Raw genomic sequence first — 14,226 nt, forward strand, 5'->3', positions numbered from 1 at the left:
GGCGTCGTCCTAAGGCCAAGGGTAGAGCCAATGAGATTCTGCGCCGCGTCCCTCATTGCCCCCGCCCCCGTGGAGGGCGCGCGCCAGAGCCACGGGCAGCCGTTAGAGGCGGGGCCTGCAGCCGCCCGCGCGCGGCTCGCGCCCTCCCCTTTGTGTCGCCATGGCGGCGGCATCGGCGACGAGGACAAGGAGCGAGGGGTCCAGCGCGGCTGGCGCCTGAGGAGGCTACGCGGCTATGGTGGTGAGGCGCCCACGCGGCCGTCCGTCCATCGGCGAAGTCAGTCTGTCCGCGCGCGGCCACGCCCCACGCGCCCCGCCCCTGGCCCCGCCCGAGTCCGCGGCCCGCGCCGCCCCTCACCCCTCATCGCGGTCCCTCTCGTACCCCGGCCTGGTCTTGGGCTCGAGCCCTTACCCCGGCCCCGCCCCCTCAACGCGCATCCCCGTTCCACGCCCTGTATGGGGGTGACAGTAGCCGAAGACCCAGACTTGGGAGGAAAAAGGGCTGGTCCAGGGAAGGACCCCTCATCCTCTAAGCGGCCTTCGCGGAGGCCTTCTGAGGGTCTCCGAGTCCTCCACCAGCCCCTGTCCCAGATCCATCCTCAGCATCGTCATCCCATCCTCCTCCTCTCCCTGGTTTAGACCCCTCCTCCTCCTACCATCAGCCCCTTTCTCATTCTTGAGCCCCACCCCCACCCGGCTCCATCCTCAGCCTGACCCTTTTCTTCTCCTTTCTCATCCCATCCCAGTCCTTCTAAACCAACCCTCCCTTACCCTCTCCCCGCATCAGCGTGAACCTTTACTTCAGCCTCTCCAACTGCTCCCCTCTTCCTTACTCCACTTCAATCCCCAGCGTGCATTGTACCCCCCGATGTGATCGTTGGGTCCTCTCCATCTTCTTGTCCTCATCCGCCCTCCCCCACCGTCTCCCTCTCCCACCATGCTGCTCCTGCTCATTCATCCATTCATTCCCTCATTCCCTCACTTAGCATTCACTGAGACCTCTGTGTAGCCCCTTTGCTCCAGACACGGAGAAAGTCAGAACCCATCCTGCCTTGGGGAGCTTCATGGGCTGGAGGGGGACCGACCCAAGGGTGAGACCCAAAGGATGAAGTCAGGATTGTAGGAGAATGAAGGAGGGAGAGGCTAGGGCCCATTCTGGGAAATCCTCATCTGGCAGATGGTTAATTTATTCATCAGATTTTACCCAGCCCCTGCTGGGTGACTGAGCTGGCACTGGGCATTGGGACCCAGAGAGGAATCAAGCACAACCCTACTTGTGAGGAGCTTCAATTCTCTGCCCAGCTCTGTGCAGGGCAATGCTGGGGGAGTAGGGACTGAGCCTCAGTCCAGTGGGGGAGGTGGACTTGTCACCAGATGGGGACATCTCAGAGTGCACAGGGCTGTAATGAGGGAAGTTAAGGCAACATCATCAAGCCTGGGATGGGGGAGGCTACCATGAGAGTCAGATCTGAGGGCTAAGTGAAAGCATGGGGAAAAGATGGGGATGAGTGTTCCATGCAGCAGGAACAGCCTTTGCAAAGGCCTAGAAGGAAATGAGAAGATGATTCTTTTGTTGGACTCTTAGAAGTCTGAGAGCTTTGAGAGTAGAGGCAGTGGGAAGAAATGAGGCTGGAGAGGTAAGCAGAGACCACAGTATCTAGACTTTATCTTAAAGACAACAGGGAGCCATTGAAGATCCCTGACCTGGGGAGAGACAGAGGCAGATTTGTGTTTTGTGAAAATGATACTGACTCTTGCTGTGAAGAAGCTGGCAGGAAGGGAGAGGTGGAAGCAGGGAGACTGATAAGATGGGAGCTGTGATTGTCCAGATGTTGATGAAAGGCGTGGAAAGGCACAACCCCTTCTCTCCTGGGGCTAGAGGAGGCTTTTAAACAGGGAGAGATAGTACCAGCATGCTCTTCCCCTGACGCATCCATGGCCCCTGCTCTTTCAGTCCCCCACTCCAGACTACACATGAAGAAGCAGACCTACCCTGAGCCCGGCCTTCACCTCCCCCTGACCTACCCCTCTACTCCATGCTCAGGACAGTGTGTGGAGCAATTCGGGCTTGCAGGCCCAGGCTGCCAGATAACAATGCTCCCGTTGTCTCTCTGCTCCCATCTCTGGGGGCCTCTGATTCTTCTTTCTGCTGTACAGGCTCGCAGCACTGACAGCCTGGATGGCCCAGGGGAGGGCTCGGTGCAGCCCCTGCCCCCTGCTGGGGGACCCAGTGTGAAGGGGAAGCCTGGGAAGAGGTGAGAGGTGAGGGAGAGCCTCAACCTAGGAGGGGAGCCAAGCATAGGGCTGCTAGTGATCTGTCGTCTGTCCCCCAGGCTCTCGGCTCCTCGAGGTCCCTTTCCCCGGCTGGCAGACTGTGCCCATTTCCACTACGAGAATGTTGACTTCGGCCACATTCAGGTATGGGGGTTGCACCCAGGTGGGTAGGTGGGATCCCACCCAACCCTGAAGCAGCATCAGCCACTTTACCCCTGAAACCTCCCCGCTGGGAGTGACTGCTCAGTGGCAGGAGCTGTAGGGCAGAGGGGAGACTTGTTCCTTCCTTCATTTGTTCCTTTATTCATTCAGCAATGACTTTATTAGGTGTGAACTTTGTGCCAGGACCTTGGATTCTGACTGAGCCATCACCAGGCCTTGACTGTGGGGAGACCCAGGAGGCGGACACGGTCCCATCCCTCGATAGTGCCGATCTGGAGAGGTCAGGACAGGGACAAAAGTGAGACCCTCACCAGGGCCTTTTGTTTCCCTCTGCAGCTCCTGCTGTCTCCAGAGCGTGACGGTCCAAACGTCTCTGGAGAGAATGAACTGGTGTTCGGGGTGCAGGTGACCTGTCAGGTGCGGCAGCCACCCCGCTTCTCCTCTGGCCCGGTGAACTGACTGCCATGGTCCTCAGCTCAGTATAATGAAGCTGCTGTATCCCCCGTCCTTCCCACTCCCACAGGGCCGTTCCTGGCCAGTTCTCCGCAGTTACGATGACTTCCGTTCCTTGGATGCCCACCTCCACCGATGCATATTTGACCGGAGGTTTTCCTGCCTCCCAGAGCTTCCTCCACCCCCAGAGGGCGCCAGGGCTGCCCAGGTAAACTACCTGTCCCAGCTCCTGCTTCAGTCAAGGTGTGTCCTCACTAGTGATGGGTGAAACCATCAAGGCAGGGGAAATAGATAAATATTAAACACTGGTATGTCCTGAGTTCCAACCAGCTGGGGGCCTCAGAACTGCAGCAGGGTGACTCCCTTTAGTTTTTAGGATCATGGGGAGTTTAGGGGGCTCCAGGGGAGGGTCAGAATGGCCAGACCGCTGGGGGCACACAGGGCCTTGGCCCAGACTGTTTATCAACTGATACGACAGTATTTCAGTACTTCACAGCGGAGCGGCACCCATGTGTTCACATTGAATTTCAGCCCTGCCAGAGGCGAGCCAGGGCAGTACAGGAGGGCGGTGGGCTCTCTTGGGTGGGGTCTTCTCACAAACCCCACTCTGACCACCTGCCCCAGATGCTGGCGCCGCTGCTGCTGCAGTACCTGGAAACCCTGTCAGGGCTGGTGGACAGTAACCTCAACTGTGGGCCGGTGCTTACCTGGATGGAGGTGGGCCCGGGCAGGGGGCTTGGAGCTGGGAGTGAGGGAGGGATGTCTGAGGAGCAAGAAGCAGCCTGGGAGGGTGTGTGGGCACAGGAAAGAAAAGAGCCGGAGTGGAGGAGGCACTGGTATTTCAGTGTCTGTGTGGGCGCTTGCCTGTGAGAGAGAACGCAAGTGGGTGCATGTGCGTGTGTGTGTGTGTGTGTGTGTGTGTGTGCAGGTGTTGGGCTGTGGGGATGTGAGAATTGCAAGGAATATTGGTATACTGGCTAGAAATAGTTTTGGCTATAGCTAGCAGAATGCCGGAGAAGGCAATGGCACCCCACTCCAGTAATTTTGCCTGGAAAATCCCGTGGACGGAGGAGCCTGGTAGGCTGCAGTCCATGGGGTTGCTACAGTTGGACACAACTGAAGCAACTTAGCAGCAGCAGCAACAGCAGAACGCCAGGCTAAGAGTGCAGGTTTTCAGATAGCAGATATGCAATGTTTGCTGTGGAGGATGTGGGTGCAGGAGTGAATCAGCATGGTTTCGGGCAGGGGCATCCTGGGACATGGAAGGGAATTTGCTTTGGAAGGGGCAAGAGTGTAGGTGTTTTACCAATAGCTCTGAGTGACAGGGGCACCCAGATGGGGGACAGGGGGTGGCTTCCAGTGGGGGAACCTTCTCGGCCTTTACTATTGCCTTCTACTGGCCTCTCCTTGCCACATACCCCTCCATCTCAGCTGGACAACCACGGCCGGCGACTGCTCCTCAGTGAAGAGGCCTCACTCAATATCCCCGCAGTGGCCGCTGCCCATGTGGTAAAGCGGTACACGGCCCAGGCACCTGACGAGCTGTCCTTCGAGGTAAGGCTGTAGGGGAGCAGACTCCGGCTGGGCTCCCACTTCGTCTGCACCTTCTGACCCTGCCTCCTCATGCCCACCCACTCCCAGGTGGGGGACATTGTCTCTGTGATTGACATGCCGCCCACGGAGGATCGGAGCTGGTGGCGGGGCAAGCGGGGCTTCCAGGTGAGCCTGGCTAGAGCTGGACAGGTGGGGCTGGGGCACTGCGCCAGCTCAGGTGGCCCCGCCACTGACCCCAAACCCTCCTCAGGTCGGTTTCTTCCCCAGTGAGTGTGTGGAACTATTCACGGAGCGGCCGGGTCCAGGACTAAAGGGGGGTGAGTGTCCTGGGCAGAGTGGGGAGGCCCTCCTGCATCCCTTCCCTGCCCTCCATCCTTTCCACCACTGTTCACCCTGCAGATGCCGACGGTCCCCCATGTGGTGTCCTGGCTTCCCAGGGTGTTTCCTCTCTGACCTCAGGTAATGTGAACATTACCCGTTGGTAATTACCAGGGGCCAGACCCTGCCCCGTCTCCCCATGCGACCCTGTGTGACCAGCATTTATCTCAACAGCGGTGCCCCGGCCGCGGGGGAAGCTGGCTGGCCTCCTCCGCACCTTCATGCGCTCCCGCCCTTCCCGGCAGCGTCTGCGGCAGCGGGGCATTCTGCGGCAGAGGGTATTTGGCTGTGACCTGGGAGAACACCTCAGCAACTCAGGCCAGGACGGTGAGGCCCAGTCCACCTCCCCTGCCCTTCCTCCCCCCAAGGCTGTGACCCACAGCAGCAGACTCAACCCCTGCTTTCTCCCAGTGCCCCAGGTGCTGCGCTGCTGTTCTGAGTTTATTGAAGCCCACGGGGTGGTGGATGGAATCTATCGACTCTCGGGTGTGTCATCCAACATCCAGAGGCTACGGTGAGGACCCTCCACCAACCTTCATGAGCACCTGCCACATGCCAAGCATTAAGCTCTAGGGACACCATGGTGAATGAGACAGCTGGAGACTCCTGCCCTCATGGGGTCCACGTGCTGGAAGGAGAGGCAGACAGGAAAGGAGAGAGTTGACAATAGGTGACAGGTGGCCTGGAGAAAAAAAAGATGGGGTGAGGGAGATCATAATAAGAAATCAAGGTGAGTGGAGAAGGCCTCCTGGGAGAGAGCTCGCTGTGGAGGAGGTGGGGGAGCGAGCACTGTGGTTGTCCACCATGGAGAGAATAGCCAGTGAGAGGGGAAAGTGGCAGGAGATGATGTCTGAGAAGTGATTAGGGGCGAGTAGGCTCACAGACCCTTTTTGATGACTGTTAGGCTCTTGGCTTTTACTGGGAGTAAGAGAGGAACCCGGAGAAGGCGATGGCACCCCACTCTAGTACTCTTGCCTGGAAAATCCCGTGGACTGAGGAGCCTGGTAGGCTGCAGTCCATGGGGTTGCTGAGAGTCGGACACGACTGAGCGACTTACCTTTCACTTTTCACTTTCATCCATTAGAGAAGGAAATGGCAACCCACTCCAGTTTTCTTGACTGGAGAATCCCAGGGACGGGGGAGCCTGGTGGGCTGCCGTCTATGGGGTCACACAGGGTCAGACACGACTGAAGTGACCTAGCAGCAGCAGCAGCAAGAGAGGAACCACAGGAAGGATTGTGAGCCAAAGAGGGGCAATAGGCATAACAGTCTAAGAAGTGGGAAGCGCTGAGGCCCCGGCTTCCAGGCGAGAGCAGAGAGCCTGAGGCCAAGGTCCCGTGTATAGAGCTTTCTCACCTGAGAGAGCTGCCAGGTTGTGAGCAGAGGCCGCTGCGATTCCAGCTGCAGTTTCCAGTGCCTCTTGGAGCCAGGGAAATGGCACAACTTTGTGGATGGAGCCTAGTCACACTCTGGAGGCAGATGGGCTTGGGTAGCTACAAGCAGGGTGTCTCCCACCAGAGCCTCAGTGTGCTCCTGTGTAAATGGGGCGCCCTTGTCTTTGGCATGCAGGGTTGTTGGGAGGAAGGGGGCTCAGTAAGTACTGCCTCTGAAAAGCCAGCACAGGAAGAGGGTTGCATCTACCTGTGGACACTTTGGGTGTGCGGGCAGGACCCAGCCCGGTGGGCCAGCTCTGACCTGCATCTTCTTCTTGACGTGGTGGCCTCAGGCATGAGTTCGACAGTGAGAGGATCCCTGAACTGTCTGGCCCCGCCTTCCTGCAGGACATCCACAGCGTGTCCTCCCTCTGCAAGCTCTACTTCCGAGAGCTGCCCAACCCCTTACTCACTTACCAGCTCTACGGGAAGTTCAGTGTGAGTGAGGGTGACCGCGAGGTAGGAGGGGCTGGGAGGCGGCAGCCCAGCCCCGCTCACACTGTGCACTGTCTCAGGAGGCCATGTCGGTGCCAGGCGAGGAGGAGCGCCTGGTGAGGGTTCACGATGTCATCCAGCAGTTGCCCCCACCGCACTACCGGTAAACCAGGAGGGGAAGGGAAGGGTGGTGGTGGACTCCCAAGGGAGGTGAGGCTCAGGCGTCCCTCTCCACTCCCACCCCCAGGACCCTGGAGTACCTGCTGAGGCACTTGGCCCGCATGGCGAGACACAGTGCCAACACCAGCATGCACGCCCGCAACCTGGCCATCGTTTGGGCACCTAACCTGCTACGGTAAGCTGGCAGCTCACCAGCCTGCTCCCCCAGCTCCCTACCAACTCCCAGGCTGGGCCTGGAGTCTCCCCGCCCCCCCCCACCAACCTCACCCCAGGAACCCATCCAACTTTCGCTCTTTTGATCATTTCACCCAGCACATTATTTCTTTTCTTGTAATTTATTTATGGTTGTGGGGGTCTTCGTTGCTGCGTTTGGGGTTTTCTCTAGTTGCAGTGAGCAGGAGCTACTCCTTGTGGTGTACAGGCTTCCCATCGTGGTGGTGTCTCTTGTTGCAGAACACAGGCTCTAGGCGCATGGGCTTCAGTAGTTGTGGCATGTGAGCTCCAGGGCACCCAGGATTCAGTAGTTGCGGCACAGGGTCTCATTAGCTGTGGCTCACCAGCCCTAGAGCTCATGGGCTCAGTAGTTGCGGCACACGGGCTTTAGCTGCCCCAAGTAATGTGGGATCCTCCCAGACCAGGGATTGAACCCACGTCCCCTGCATTGGCAGGCAGACTCCTGCCACTACCACCAGGGAAGTCCCTCAACACATATTTCTTAAGTGTTGGGTGCCCGTATGCCCTCCCTTGTTCTCAGCACTGGGGACACAGTGGTGAGCAGGAACCCACGCTCTGAGCTCACAATCCTATGAGGGAGATGACAGTGGACATTACCAAAAAAAAGAGAGCACAGTGTGACAGTGATGAGGGCTGAGGAGAAAGATTACAAAGTAGGGAAGGGAGATCTGGTCAGTCATGGCACTTGACATTTTTAGATAGAGTGGCAGGGAAGGCTTCAGGAAGAAGTCCTTCTTGGCCAGCAGCAGGGTAAGCCCGAAAGGATTTGATGGTGACCGAGACAGGCAAGTTCTCTGTCCTGGAGGAGGTCAGGTCTTCTTGGGAATCAGCTAAATAAATAAATAAATAGCTAGTACGTGGTAGGTATAAGAACTATGAGCAAAAATGAAGACAGACCTGGGATATATAGGTTTACAATTTTAAATAAAATAGGTGGGGAAGACTCTGTTGGGAAGGTAACATTTGAATTAACAGCTGCAGGAGGTAAGAGAAGGACCTGGGTGGCTGAGAAGGAGCAAACCAAGCAGAGGGAATAGCAAGTGCAAAGGTCCTGGAGCTGGGTTAGGGCCCAGTGTTTTGGAGCCCAGTGTCCCTGGAGCTGAGTGAGAGAGTGCAGGGTTGAAGGGGAGGAGATGGTAAGGTCAGAGAGGTGATGCAGGAACAGACAGGGGAGAGACTTACAAGTTGTGGGTCATGGTAAGGATCTGGCTTTTACCAGGAATGACATGCAGCCAGAGGAGAGCTCTGAGCCAGGAGGGCCCTGATCTGTGACTTAGGGGATCACAGGCTCCCTCTGGCTGAGTGTAGGGAGCAGACTGTAGGGATTTGGCGGGGAGCAGGGAGAACAGGGAGGAGGTGGTGTGTTGGTCCAGGAGGGAGAGGATGGAGGCGGGGCCAGAGTAGGGGCATGGGGAGTTCAGATTCTGCATAGAGTTTATGAGTGGAGCCCACAGGGTCTCCTGCAGTTAGATGTGGGTGTTAGGGAAAGAGGGGTCAAGGGCAATACCAAGATATTGACTGAGATGGGATAGGCAGGGAGGGAGCAGGTTCTGGGGAAAGGCTGAGAATCTAGTTCTAGATGTGATCAGTTTGATAAGGTCAGAGACCTTGAATGACAGTCACTGCTTCCACGGCGCCCCACCCTCCCCTGGCCAGAACCCACCAGCTGGAGCTCCAGGCACCCGGCCACCCTCACTCTCCTCCCATCCAGGTCCATGGAGCTGGAGTCAGTGGGGCTAGGGGGTGCAGCAGCCTTCCGGGAGGTGCGGGTACAGTCGGTGGTGGTGGAATTCCTGCTCACCCATGTGGACGTCCTGTTCAGCGACACCTTCACATCTGCTGGCCTCGACCCTGCAGGTATGCCAATCCTATCCCATGTTCTGACTACCACCCCCCATCGTCAGGGTTGCAGTGGGAGGGTAGGTGGGCTCCCAGCCCCATCCCTATCCCACTGAAGCTGGACCTCCTTTCTGGTTCCTTGAGGACCCCGCCCCGGCCTCTCCCTCCCCTTCCCCCGCCTTCTCATTTCAGCTCCTACGCTCAGGATCCCCACTTCTTGGCCCGGACATCGTTCTTCCTTCACCCCTTGTAGCTCCTGGGGGCACTTGGGGCCATGGGTCCACCTGGGAGGAGGTGGGAGGTCCCCAGACTTGACCCTGCCCCGGCCCCACCCAGACTCCCTGCCCTGCCCTGGACCCCAGCCCAGTCAGGACTCAGCACGTCGGAGGGCCCTCTGGCCCGAGGTAACTGAAGCCAGAGCCGCTATCCTCGCTGGCTGCTGGGAGCTGCCTCCTCATCAGCTCGTTCTGCCTCACTCCTCCTCCTCACTCCTCACCTGCCTGCTGCCCACCCATTCCCGCCTGATCTGTCCTGGCCCCCTGCCTTGCCAGCCCGGGTGGGCACGCTGCGGGGCCGGGGCTTGGGCTGTAGCGCTTGGCTTTGCCTGTGGCCTTCAACAGCCCCAGGGCTGATGGCTGCCCCCTCTCCCGACTCCTCAGGCCGCTGCCTCCTTCCCAGGCCCAAGTCCCTTGCGGGCAGTGGCCCCTCGACTCGCCTGCTAACACTAGAGGAAGCCCAGGCTCGGACCCAGGGTCGGCTGGGGACACCCACCGAGCCCACAACTTCCAAGGCCCCAACTTCACCTGTGGAAAGGTGAGTAGGATATCCAGAAGGGAGGGACTGGCCTGGGGGACCCAGCTCCTCAGCCAACCTCCTGTGTCTTGACCCAAACTCCAGGAGGAAAGGGGAGAGAGGCGAGAAACAGCGGAAGCCTGGAGGTAGCAGCTGGAAGACCTTCTTTGCACTGGGCCGAGGCCCCAGCATCCCCCGAAAGAAGCCTCTGCCCTGGCTAGGGGGCACCCGGGCCCGACCGCAGCCTTCAGGTCAGAGGCCGGGCAGTGGGCGTGGTGGCTGGAGAGGCACCCTGGAGTGCCCCCATGACCCTTCGTCCTCTCCCTGCAGGCTGCCGACCTGACACTGTCACACTGAGGTCTGCCAAGAGTGAGGAGTCTCTGTCATCGCAGGCCAGTGGGGCTGGTGAGCACGGGGTGACCCTTGCCTGTGCCCAGGTGGAGCTGGGAGGGACTGGGGCTCTGAGCTGGCCTCCACGTGGTGTTCTCAGATTTGGGGCTCTTGGGGTTTTTTGTTTTAATCTGGACCTTACGTACAATAAGTTTGATAAAGCTTCACTCTTGGTTCACGATGCACTCTGGTCATTGGCCCACGCAGGGTCCTCCTAGTCTTTTGTTCATCCGTTTCGAAAAAAATTAAATAGTATCATGAACCCGTTGGCCAGAAGTAAAGGCCTCCCACCACAGTACGTGTGAACTCCTCCCCTCCCACCTCAGGCTGCCTCCCCACCTCAGGCGTCCTCTGATAGTCTTCGTCCCTTCGCTTTTACAGTTTTGTCCCCTACAGGTGTAGGGGTCAACAACACACTGCTAGCTGTTTGAATCTTTGATTAAAGGGCATCATTAAAAAGCGGTATCGCGCTGTGTGTGCTCACTCACCACTGCATCACAGGCTGCTGTCCGCACGGCTGGTGTAGCTCAGGCGCCTTCCTCTCCATCACTGTCCACTGGCGAGTGTGGGTGTCCCCCCAGGGGAGGGGATGCTTGTCCATGCCCCTCCTGATGGATCTGCAGGCTCCGACAAGCGCCCCAGGAGTGGAGGCGCACACTGTATGATACGCCCACATCCAGCTGTACAAGACGAGCCCCAAGTATTTCCCAGATGTGGTCGCCTCAGGCTGTCCTCCCAGCCACCGGGTATGAGATCCTGTTGGTCTCAAGCTTGTAGCCAGTGGGGTTGTCAGACTTTGTTCTTGCCTTTGGAAAAGTTCTCTTCATGGACTTGCCACTGATGTCCTCTATCATCCATGAGTCTGCACAGCTCTCCCTGGATCCCCAGCCATTGTGACCCTAGGCAGAAATGTGTCTCTGTGTGTTATTTTCCCAACTTACTGGGGGTGTGTGTCCTGTTCTCACTGATGTATCTGGGTAGGTAGTTCTGATCCCTGACCCCTAACTCCCCCTCCCCTGCACTGCCCTTCCAGGCCTCCAGCGTCTGCACAGGCTACGGCGACCCCACTCCAGCAGTGACGCTTTTCCCGTGGGCCCCGCACCCGCGGGCTCCTGCGAGAGCCTGTCATCATCCGAGTCCACCGAGTCCTCCTCCGAGTCGTCCTCCTCCTCTTCCTCCGAGTCCTCTGCAGCTGGGCTGGGAGCACTCTCTGGCTCCCCTTCACACCGAACCTCGGCCTGGCTAGACGACGGTGATGAGCTGGACTTTAGCCCACCCCGCTGCCTGGAGGGGCTCCGGGGGCTTGACTTTGATCCCCTTACCTTTCGATGCAGCAGCCCCACCCCTGGGGACCCGGCACCTCCTGCCAGCCCGGCCCCCCCAGCCCCCGCCTCTGCCTTTCCACCCAGGGCAACCCCCCAGGCCCTCTCTCCCCGGGGCCCCACCAGCCCTGCCTCACCCGCTGCCCTGGACATCTCGGAGCCCCTGTCTGTGTCAGTGCCACCTGCTGTCCTGGAGCTGCTGGGGGCTGGAGGAACACCCGCCTCGGCCACCCCAACACCAGCCCTCAGCCCCAGCCCGGGCCTGCGCCCCCACCTCATCCCCTTGCTGCTGCGTGGAGCTGAGGCCCAGCTGAGTGACACCTGCCAACAAGAGATCTGCAGCAAGTTGGCATTGCCTGGTCCCCGGGGAGCCCAAGGCCAGCATGGTGTGTCCTGTCCAGCCCAGCCTAGCCCAGCCCATTCCGTCACAACCCTGAGGCTGTGCCCAAGACCTGGCTGACTCCTCTTCCCGTTCCTCTCCTAGGTGCTGGTATGGATTCACCGCTGCTGCCCCCTCCCCTGTCCCTCCTGCGCCCGGGGGGGGCCCCACCCCCGCCTCCCAAAAATCCAGCACGCCTCATGGCCCTGGCCCTGGCTGAGCGGGCTCAGCAGGTGGCCCAGAGACAGAGCCAGCAGGAGCAGGGGAGCACCCCGTCTGCTCCTCAGTCCCCTTTCCGCCGTTCACTGTCCCTGGAGGTTGGCAGTGAGCCCCCAGGGACCTCAGGGAGTGGGCCACCCCCCCACCCCCTAGCCCACCCAGGTGGCTGGGCTCCGGGACCCCCACCCTCCTTACCAAGGCAACAAAGTGATGGGAGCCTGGTGAGGAGCCAGCGGCCCACAGGGACCTCAAGGAGGGCACCCCGAGGCCCTTCCCAGGTCAGTGCCCAGCTCAGGATGGGTGGGGGGTGCGGGGCTGCGCCAGAGATGGCAGCCCAGTTCCTGTGTTCTGTCCCCCAGCAGGTTCCCACCCCTGGCTTCTTCTCAGCCCCCCGGGAGTGCCTGCCACCTTTCCTCGGGGTCCCCAAACCAGGCTTGTACCCCCTCGGCTCCCCATCCTTCCAGCCCAGCTCCCCGGCCCCAGTCTGGAGGAGCCCCCTGGTTCCCCCTGCACCACTGGACAGAGGAGAGAACCTGTACTATGAGATCGAGGCGGGTGAGGGGTCCCCCTACTCTGGCCCCACTCGCTCCTGGAGTCCCTTGCGCTCCATGCCCCCAGACAGGCTGAATGCCTCGTACGGCATGCTTGGCCAATCCCCACCACTCCATAGGTCCCCCGACTTCCTGCTCAGTTACCCACCACCCTCCTGTTTTCCCCATGACCACCTTGGCTACTCAGCCCCCCAGCACTCGGCCCGGCGCCCCACCCGACCTGAACCCCTCTATGTCAACCTAGCCCTGGGGCCCAGGGGCCCCTCACCCGCTTCTTCCAGCTCCTCCTCTCCTGCCCACCCTCGCAGTCGCTCTGATCCTGGCCCCCCAGCCCCCCGCCTCCCCCAAAAGCAGCGGGCCCCCTGGGGCCGCCACACCCCTCACAGGGTGCCTGGGCCCTGGGGCCCTCCAGACCCTCTCCCCTACAGGGCAGCCCCACCAGCCTATGGGAGAGGGGGCGAGCACCACCGAGGGTCCCTGTACAGGAATGGGGGGCAAGGGAGGGAGGGGGCTGGTCCCCCACCCCCCTACCCTACTCCCAGCTGGTCCTTCCACCCTGAGAGCCAGACCCAAAGCTACTGCTGAGCCAGAGCTGGGAGGGACCCTCCTTCTTTCTCTTCCCCTCTCACTGATCTTGGTCCAACCTGATCCCTTGTTTTATATTTTCCTGAGCTTCTGACCCCTACCCCAGGTTTCTAACTTTGTAACTTGCCTTTGATGTGGGTCCCTAACCCGTTATCATAGCCTACCTACCCTGGACTGACGGGCATGCCTGCCCTCCACCATCCTCCATCCTGGGGCCTCTCGCACAAATCTGAGAGGGTTAGGCTGACTCCTTACCCTCCCTTTCCCTCCAGGGGTCCCCAGCATGTCCTGTCCTGTGCACGGGGGTGGGGGACTGCTCCTGCTATCTCCCCACACACCCCCCACTAAACCATCTGACAAAATTAATGAATAAAAATGGTGAAAATGTGGCTGCTGCTGTCATGCTGGAGCCAGGCTCAATGAATAAAGAGGCAGTGACAGGTGGGCTGCTTTCTCATTTATCATTTCAGCAGGTGCTAAGTGGGGAGTCACTCCTGGGAGGCTCTGAGGGGTGACATCTGCACAGAGGGGACCACGGGTGCCCTAACAATGTGTGTCAGGAGTGGGATTGAGCCTGGGCCCGTCTTCAAGTTGGCATCCACCTTGCAGCTCTGCTATGATCTCCTCCAGCAGATCCATCCTGGGAGAGGGTGGGGTAGGGTGGGCTGAAGTTGACCTCGAGGAGGAGGAAGAGGCCCAGGGCCCTCCCACCAGCACCCCACTTCTCACTTCTGCAGGCTGGAGAAGCGACTTCCTCTGATCAGCTCAGGGCTGGGTACCTGCAGGAGTAAAGACTAGAGCTGCCACCAGTGGCCACGGAGCTCAGGAGGGCCCTGGGAGGGCGGGCTGGGGCAGGGCCTGAGCTCAGGGCCCTCTGCTTCACCTGCCCTCGTGGCCTTCCCTGCCAGCAGCCTCCAGGGCATGGGAAGCCTCCCTGTGGGTCAGCAGGCAGGGGTTGGGCTCACAGGGCTGGGGGTCCAGCAGGGCAGCCCTGTGTGTGTGCCGCCGCAGCCCCCGCAGGGCTTGGATCTTGGCTGAGAACTTCC

At 59.7% G+C, this 14,226-nt stretch overlaps 3 protein-coding genes across 5 annotated transcripts; all 3 read left to right on the plus strand.

The window, feature by feature from the left end:
- The first annotated feature begins 30 nt into the window (after positions 1-30).
- LOC129630636 (uncharacterized) lies at positions 31-639 on the plus strand. Its single transcript, XM_055551143.1, has one exon. It carries the CDS (start codon positions 31-33, stop codon positions 637-639), a length of 609 nt encoding a protein of 202 aa, XP_055407118.1.
- Positions 640-2,094: 1,455 nt separating this feature from the next.
- Positions 2,095-3,201, plus strand: LOC129631200 (rho GTPase-activating protein 33-like). Its single transcript, XM_055552029.1, has 4 exons — positions 2,095-2,255; positions 2,334-2,418; positions 2,773-2,853; positions 2,960-3,201. The coding sequence occupies exons 1-4, from the start codon at positions 2,095-2,097 to the stop codon at positions 3,155-3,157; spliced, it is 525 nt and encodes a 174-aa protein (XP_055408004.1). The 3' UTR covers positions 3,158-3,201.
- Positions 3,202-3,513: 312 nt separating this feature from the next.
- Positions 3,514-13,568, plus strand: ARHGAP33 (Rho GTPase activating protein 33). 3 transcript variants are annotated; one of them, XM_055552027.1, is made up of 17 exons: positions 3,514-3,606; positions 4,321-4,443; positions 4,531-4,608; positions 4,694-4,760; positions 4,843-4,902; positions 4,996-5,148; positions 5,233-5,335; positions 6,548-6,692; positions 6,770-6,852; positions 6,937-7,044; positions 8,815-8,960; positions 9,602-9,755; positions 9,840-9,985; positions 10,065-10,139; positions 10,399-10,400; positions 11,643-11,832; positions 11,931-13,568. In XM_055552027.1, the coding sequence occupies exons 1-17, from the start codon at positions 3,514-3,516 to the stop codon at positions 13,178-13,180; spliced, it is 2,976 nt and encodes a 991-aa protein (XP_055408002.1). In that variant the 3' UTR covers positions 13,181-13,568. The 3 variants fall into 3 exon arrangements, with proteins under 3 accessions (XP_055408002.1, XP_055408003.1, XP_055408001.1); XM_055552028.1 differs by lacking the exon at positions 10,399-10,400 and having other exon boundaries at positions 11,158-11,832; positions 11,931-12,322; positions 12,407-13,568; XM_055552026.1 differs by lacking the exon at positions 10,399-10,400 and having other exon boundaries at positions 11,158-11,832.
- Positions 13,569-14,226: the final 658 nt, after the last annotated feature.

The sequence above is a fragment of the Bubalus kerabau genome, chromosome 17 (assembly GCF_029407905.1).
Source record: "Bubalus kerabau isolate K-KA32 ecotype Philippines breed swamp buffalo chromosome 17, PCC_UOA_SB_1v2, whole genome shotgun sequence".
Taxonomy (NCBI): domain Eukaryota; kingdom Metazoa; phylum Chordata; class Mammalia; order Artiodactyla; family Bovidae; genus Bubalus; species Bubalus kerabau.